Raw genomic sequence first — 8279 nt, forward strand, 5'->3', positions numbered from 1 at the left:
GTATAAATAGTGGTATTCTCGTACATGATGATCCACAACCGGGAAATTAAGGTTTAGATCAAGAGTACGTGGGAGTAAATTATATATAAGAAAGAGGAGATCGAGATATCAGATATGGAAGGAATTGGTGCAAATTATAGAGTTGTGGTTGCGATGATGTTATTGGTTTTGGTTGTTGTAGCGGAAGCTGTTGACCCTTCTCCTTCTCCTTCTCCTTCTCCTTCTTCTCCCTCGTCGATACTGCATTTGAATAAGATTAATGCAAATAGTGATCGTTGCATTTTGAAATGCGGTGCAAAGTGTGCGTTGAAACTAAAACTCACCCTTATCACCTACATGCTCTGCTTCGATATATGCATGGTAGATTGTATGTTTTTACCACCTAATGCTGTCTCTACTTGTACTCGGAATTGTGCACATTCAAGGATCGCCAATTACATGCCTACAGGTATATATATATATATATATACATACAAGATAGATCAGTTTCATTACCATGCATGCATGCATAGCATCTTCTTCTCACTCTCTCATATAGTTCAATACTTCAATATTCCTTGCTAGAAAATATGGTAATTAAACTTCACTTTACCTTTTTGAATTATTGTCGTTTTTGCAATTAATTATCTCATTAAACTTAAAAAACTCTTAATTTAGTGTATCAATATTTCAACTTTTTTTTTTCTTTTTCAATTTCACTAATCCCTTAAGATTTTCTATTAAATCCCGTCAAAATTCTTAAAATATCTTTATATATTATATATTTCAAAGATTCAGTCGTGAGTATTTTTGTAAATTCTGTTAAATCCTGACCGATGCCTAAATTCTTGATTTTTTTTTTAAAAAAAAAATATGAAGGGTGTTTTTGAAATTTTGACACCCCTCAAATTAAGATTTTGTGAAATTAAGAATTTTTGAAATTTAAAAAAATAATTACAAATATAGTAAAAGTTTAGAGAGATTAAATAAAGTTTTCCTTAAAAAAAAAAATTAAATAAATAAGAATCTCATAGTAATTGTGGTCTTCATGTGACAGGTTTGCAAGAGGTGGAAAGTCACGTGGGGTCCTGCTACTCGGAATGCTCCAATAAGAATTAGACATTTGGTTCTGAAGACCTGTACAATTGTATGATCAGTCAGGAATGTCTTAATTAGACTCACAGTCACAGCCTATGTAGGGAGGGGTTAAGTTAATTTGTCATACAGTCATTAAATAATAATAAAAGTACTTAATTTTTAGTATTATGTATATATGTTCATTGCTTGTATGTGGTATGAAAAGGAATCTTCAAGTCCTACCTCCCCCACAACTATACAAGTAAGCATAAACAAAGTCAGGAATTGAAGTTCCCTTGCCAACCTGTAGAGGAGGTGAAAAATCATTTTCATCTATATATTTTTAAAAAAATTATTATTGAATTTATATGATCTCTAATGATAAATTTGAAAAAAAAAATGAATAGGAGATATTTGTTCACAACAAATATTGAGATAATTATTTTTTTAATAAATGAGAAAAACTTCGTATACATAGCTAATCATGAAATTATATTTAATTTACACTGATACATATATGGGTAAACTCCGAGCATCTTCAGTAGAGACGCGCGTACTACTTCTTTATCTCCAATTTATCTCTTATTCATGCTTTTTTAAATTTACCATTAGATCTCATTGAAATTCAATAATAAATCTTTTAAAAAATATAGATGAAAATGAAAAAAAAATGTGTTTCTCACTTTTCTAAACGACAATCGCATGTCGTCTCCCTTTTCCAACGACGGATCGTATGAAAAACGAAACGCTGTCGTCTCCGTTTTCAATGTCGTCTCACGACCGTTAAGAAAGCGCACTCCCGCCGTTGAGACAGTCAGTCAGTCAGACACCGTCACTTTTTTTGTGAAAGAACGCACTCTGCGCCGAAAGCTTCAACCAAAAGTCCAAGCCTTCATATGGCCACAAAGGTCCCCAACGGCAACGTGGAACACCCATATTTGACCGTCCCAATCCCAATCCCAATCCATCCTACTTGCGCTCTCATTCACAGGCTCTGTGCTTTATCTGTCGCTTCGGTTACGTAGACGAACTGCTTGACGAAATGTCCAGCTCAATCGGGTCAACCACTGATGAAGTGGCCGACTTGGTTTGCGGCTTTTGAATAAGAATAACAGGGCTGCGATGGGGTAGGTTACCAGTCTAACCATTGACATTCCTCTCTGTCTTTCCAGTGAAGCTTAAAGATAACAACACCTCACAAACTCGATATATATGCCGTCCATTAGTTAGTTACCAACTTCCAATCATGGCATTATCAATATGTTTCTTTCTTTTCTTGTCCCTCTTCTTCTGCTGTAATGCATTAGCAACATCTCATGGACCGCCAGCCACTCCATATCTCTTCCCTGTAACCAAATCAACAGTAGTTCCAAATCCTCGGCGTTTCTTCTCGCCCCATCTGCTCTCGGCTCCTCTTCCGACCAACTCGTTTTTCCAAAACCTCGTCGTCGGAAAAGGTGACGAACCCGAATACATCCACCCATATCTCATCAAATCTGCCTCCTCCTCTCTTTCCCTTTCCTACCCATCTCGCTTGTCCAACTCCTCCCTCATCAGCCAAGTCTTTGTCCCAGACCTCACCATCACTTCCTTGAACAAAACCAGCCGATCAGCCATTCCAAACACAAGGCATAAAATCTCTTCTTACAGTGATCTCAGTGCCACTTTGGATCTTCCTTCCAATAATCTCCGATTCTTCCTCGTTAGGGGAAGTCCTTTCTTGACCTCTAGTACTATCACTCGCAGGACTACACATCTTTCCATTTCAACCATCCATGCCATCCTCTCCCTATCTTCCGATGATTCTCTCACCAAATACACTGTCAAGCTCAACAACAGCCAGACATGGCTCTTCTATACTTCGGCACCTATACATTTCACTCATAGCATATCTCAGATCATTTCCTCCAAGTTCTCTGGAGTCATACGGTTTGCTATCTTGCCGGATTCCAAGGAAAAATACGAGGAAATACTCGATAAATACAGCTCATGTTATCCAATTTCAGGCCATGTGGAATTCACTGAGCCCTTTCGTTTGGAGTACAAATGGAAGAGCAAGGGAAAAGGAAAGCTGCTGCTGCTTGCACACCCTCTCCATAGCCAACTATTGTCAAGGAACACTGTCCTAGAGGGTTTCAAGTACAAAAGCATTGATGGTGATCTAGTGGGTGTTATAGGAGATTCATGGGCGTTGAAACTAGAACCAGTTCCAGTGACTTGGCACTCCATTGGAGGAATTAAGAGGGAACACTTTCCTGAAATTGTTTCCGCGCTTCGTGAAGATGTTGATGCACTGAATTCAACAACAATATCAACACCATCATCATATTTATATGGCAAATCAGTTGCAAGAGCAGCGAGGTTGGCATTGATTGCAGAGGAAGTGAAGTTTCCCAAGGCAATTCCGCTGGTGGCAAAGTTCTTGAGAAATGCAATTCAACCTTGGTTAGATGGAAACTATGGTGGCAATGGGTTTTTGTACGAAAGACAATGGGGCGGTCTTGTCACTAAACTAGGATCCAATAGTTCCTCCGAGGATTTTGGGTTTGGAATATATAATGATCATCATTTTCATTTGGGGTACTTTGTTTATGCAATTGCAGTGCTTGCAAAGATTGACCCTGCATGGGGGAGGCAATATAAGCCACAAGCTTATTCGCTCGTGGCTGATTACATGAACTTAGGCCTGGGATCATCTTCCTACTCGTATTATCCTCAGCTTAGATGTTTTGATCGGTGGAAATTACACTCCTGGGCTGCAGGGCTGTTTAATTTTTCGGACGGCCGAAATCAAGAGAGCACGAGTGAAGCAGTGAATGCATATTATTCTGCTGCGTTGTTGGGATTGGCCTATAAAGACAACAATCTTAAGGGCATTGGGTCAACACTTGCTGCTTTGGAAATTCTGTCTGCCCAAACTTGGTGGCAGGTGAGAAAGGGTGACGATATGTATGGGAAAGAATTTACCAGGAAGAATAGGGTGGTGGGCATTTTGTGGGCTAACATGAGGGATACCAAACTATGGTTTGCTCCGGCTGAGTGGAAAGCTTGCAGGCTTGGAATTCAGGTTCTCCCTATATCACCAATCACAGAGATTTTGTTTCCTGACGCTGGTTTTGTGAGAGAACTTGTTGAGTGGGCATCCCCGTCTTTGAGCTTGAGTGGAGTGGGAGAAAGCTGGAAGGACTTTGTCTATGCTTTGAAAGGTATCTACAACTACACAAGTGCTCTCAACCAGATCAGGAATTTGAAGGTACATGATGATGGGAATTCCCTTTCCAACCTTTTATGGTGGATTCACAGTCGTCGGGGGTAAAATCTGTCTTTAGAGCCTCAAAACCATTTCTTTATCTTTCTCCTCCAGCTTCCCAGGATTGTTGTACTAAGTTCATCAGGGGAAAAAAAATTGGTGTCAGCTTCATTACTCATTAGATTACTGGTTTAGTGAGTCTAAATTGGTTGCCTGTAATGAGATGGACTTCAATGAAATTTTAGCCAGTTCAAAGCTACAAGGCTGAGAGACTATATTGAATATGCTTATCAATTTGCTTGATTTTGTATTTTAGATGTTGAGTTTTATCAAATCTTTTAGGCATGGAAATTTATTTGCAGAGAAAAAGAAAGAAAAGAAAACGAAAAAGAACTGCAGAATTGTGGTGCCGGGAAAACTCGCTTGCTTAGTTTAATTTGTTCTTACCCAATTTTGTTCTCTTTTTCATTTTATTTTTTCTCAAATTACTCTATTTCCACAAAACATCTTCATTGTCTTTTTCTTGGTTTAAAACTCTTAGAGATAAGATCCATCAAACTATCTTCTTGTTTGAGTGCACGTTCTTGTTCTGTGATTCCCAAGTGTGTACCATCTGGCTATATTCTAATTCAAAAAGGCACAACTTCTAGAGAGTTGACATAAATGGATAAAGATATAGAAGAATATGAGATAATGTTGGCGAATATCACTGGGAATTCTTATTTTGAAAACCAATGAGATAATAAATCCTAGTTGCTTCATGGAGAATGGGTCCTTCAAATAATTATGCAAGTTAAAACATTTGACTCTTCATCATCTTTGACCATAACCTAACTGATGAATAAACTAAATCCCTTTTTTTCTTTGCAAGTTACTAAATTCAATTTTTTATCACCTATATTTAAGCCTTGGAATGACATGAAATACCATACACAACATATTTAACAATTAAGTTAATAACTATTTATGTTAGAGGCTTGATCAAAAGTCAATTTCTTATTGATAGAGATCACTGTGCCAGCGGCCCAGCAGATTGGACAGCATAAACAAAATCAATTTTCTATTTTTAAGTTTGAAATGTCATATATGCTGAGTAAAAGTCTAATAATGGAAGCCAATCACCGATTCTTTAAGGTGGCTTTCCAAATGGGAAACGCTACCTTGAATGGTCAATGGTTCATGGTCAGCGTATCAACAGAATATTTTCAGGCCGAATTCCATCAATTTTATTTTATTTTATTTTTTTGTCAAGGGAAATATAAACTTAGTTGTTCATCATCGATAACCAATAATCTATAAAAAATTAAAAAAATAAATAAAGAAAGAAGAAGAAGAAGAAAAAGAAAAAGAAAAGAAGAAAGAAAGATAACCATCACAATCTGATTCTCTATTTTGTAGCTTTTGGCTTTTTGCAAACTGAGTGGCAATATGTTATGCCTCGTAATTTAAAAATGACATGGATGACTCACAACAACAACAACAACAACAAAAAAAAAGAAAAAAAAAAGAAAAAGAAAAAGACATGGATGGAATAGTATAATGTGAAATTTAATAGGCAAGATTGCCTTGCATACGATTATATATATATATAGTTAAAGAATCAAAATTTAATTTTTTGGAAAAAGTATGCATACCCTCTTTAAATTGCCACTTAATTGTCAATGTATCCCTCAAACTATTAATTGTGTCAATGCCCTTCTAAACTACTAAACAATATCAATGTCCCTTCAATGACAAAAATACCCTTCATAAAGTTATAATTTTTTTTTTAAAGATTATATATATATATAAACAAAAATAAAAACCAAGGTTTTTCAATTTTTTGAATTTTTTTTTTTTTTAGGTTTTGTGTTAAATAATTTATCAGTTTGGCTCAATGAACTAGAGTCTCTAACCTCATTTTCACTTTCTTATAGCTCTTACCGGGAGGCGTGTGGTCATTATATCTAGGGGTGGGCACATGTTGGGCAGGCCAGGTTTTGGCCATTTTGGCACTCGGACATGCACATGCGGGTTTTGAAAAACCTTACCTATGGCCCGTCTACTGTTCATTGTAGCCGCCGAGTTGCGGGTTCGGTAGGCCGGGGTTTGCGGGGGTGAGTTGTGCAGGTATTTTGTGTGCACCTCATACTAGGGTTGATGATTTTTGATATGACCCGCGAATTTGACATGAACACGACACAAAATTATAGGGTTATGGTTTATGTTAAATGATTTTGCGGGTTGACCCATTTACTGATACGATTATAAACGGGTTGACCCACCCACTCGTTTAATTTTCGGGTCACCCGTCAATTCGCAGGTTGACTCGCCAACCAATTACTTATTAAAATAAATAAATCAAAAGTTACTAGACTTGGTTATTAAAAAATAATAAATAAAATACAAATGCTGTTGGGGAAAAATATTGACCTTCTCGGATGTAGGGCCCAACCCGAGAAGTAGGCCCACTCTGATCCACCCGACCAGGCCCAAATATTAAAGGGGCATGATCCACCCGGGCCCGTTAAGGCCTCTTGAGCCCAAGATGTCACAACTGGCCCGTATAGGCGACCCAAATGCTAGTTGATATCCACATCTGCGTATATCTCAGCAATACCCGGAATCTAAGGGACACGACGCACGTTATAAAACATGATGGTGCCTCCGAGGTAAGCGGAACCCGAAGTATCCGTTCATCCGGGGCCACGTCTCCTCCAACCGCCTCATACACGAACTAAAAGGCTAATTAAACTGCTCCTCAACCTCTATAAATACTAGAACCACTTCAGATGTTAAGGTACATGCTAATCAGTCTTTTAGCATTATTCTGCGCATTTATTCTCAGAACCATACACTTACTTAAGCATCGGAGCGGGGTTGTCGGAACCCCCCGACGCAGTTTTATTTTGCAGGATCGTTTACATAGCTCATCCCAGCTTACAACTAATCGACACGTCACCGACCGGAAACTGTCTCAACAAATGCTCTTTAAAAAAAAAAAAGTAAATATCTTAAAACAAAAGCCATGATTCTTCAGCATCCAAGAAAAGAAAAAATAAATAATATATATATATATATATATATATATATATATATATATATATATATCGGGTTGGTGGGTCAAGCGGAGTGACTCAAACCCGACACGACAACCCAAATTGCCAACCCTACCTTAGACATTCAGGCCAAGGTTTCAAATGAAATGAAAGAAAGATTGAGAGAAACAAAAATATGTATGAGGGTTTCAGGGCGGGCGTTCTGGCTGAGACGGGCTTCGAGCTTGGGGTTGCGTCTATTGGTGACCTGCATCACGCCGTACCTAATCACCCTCGGAACGACGCTGCATATGGTGGAGAAGGCAAGGAAGAAGGGCTTGGACTCCTTTATCCTCCTCACTAGCCCTCCATGTCACGCTCTTCTTAAACAATATCAACATTCAATCTTTGTGACTCTTTCCGTCTCTCTTCCTGATAGAGAGCACTTCCGAGTCTGGGTGAAAATCATAGGAAATTTAAGAGAATCAGAGATTTAGAGGGGGTGAGCGATGTGCCAATGCGCACGGGGTAGAACGAAAATGTAGTTTATGGTATTTTTTAGGTCTTTTAGGGTTAGCCAGGCGGGTTAGGTACCTTGGGTTTTAAAAAAATAAAATATGTGACCCGCCTTGCACGGATACTTGAATTTTAAACTTGGATTCGCATTTTTAAGCCTAAAATTTGGCTTGTTCGAATCGGGGCGGGTCGGTTTGGGCGAGTGTTGCCCACCCCTAATTGTATCAACGTGGTGGCTTATTAAATGCTGAAAAATAAGAACTGTTATGATCATGCAGACATTTTTCTTGAATTAATTTTGTTTTTGATTACCACTAAAACTATTCATCTTTTCTATCTTATTAATAAAATATAAACTGCACAAATTCATTTAAGGGGTAATTACATTTTTCTCCCATCAACTACCAGCCATTGTCAACATGGCCCCATGAACTGACACC

The 8279-nt window shown here is 38.1% G+C and overlaps 1 protein-coding gene across 1 annotated transcript; it reads left to right on the forward strand.

Moving 5' to 3' along the window:
• Positions 1 to 1875: 1875 nt before the first annotated feature.
• On the forward strand, positions 1876 to 4609 carry LOC133862055 (glucan endo-1,3-beta-D-glucosidase 1-like). Its single transcript, XM_062297907.1, has one exon. The coding sequence runs from the start codon at positions 2303 to 2305 to the stop codon at positions 4370 to 4372; it is 2070 nt and encodes a 689-aa protein (XP_062153891.1). The 5' UTR covers positions 1876 to 2302; the 3' UTR covers positions 4373 to 4609.
• Positions 4610 to 8279: the final 3670 nt, after the last annotated feature.

Source organism: Alnus glutinosa, chromosome 2 (assembly GCF_958979055.1).
Source record: "Alnus glutinosa chromosome 2, dhAlnGlut1.1, whole genome shotgun sequence".
NCBI classification, from domain to species: domain Eukaryota; kingdom Viridiplantae; phylum Streptophyta; class Magnoliopsida; order Fagales; family Betulaceae; genus Alnus; species Alnus glutinosa.

Excerpts from the sequence above, each read along its gene's own strand:
- LOC133862055 (XM_062297907.1), top strand. The coding sequence starts at position 2,303 with ATGGCATTATCAATATGTTTCTTTCTTTTCTTGTCCCTCTTCTTCTGC.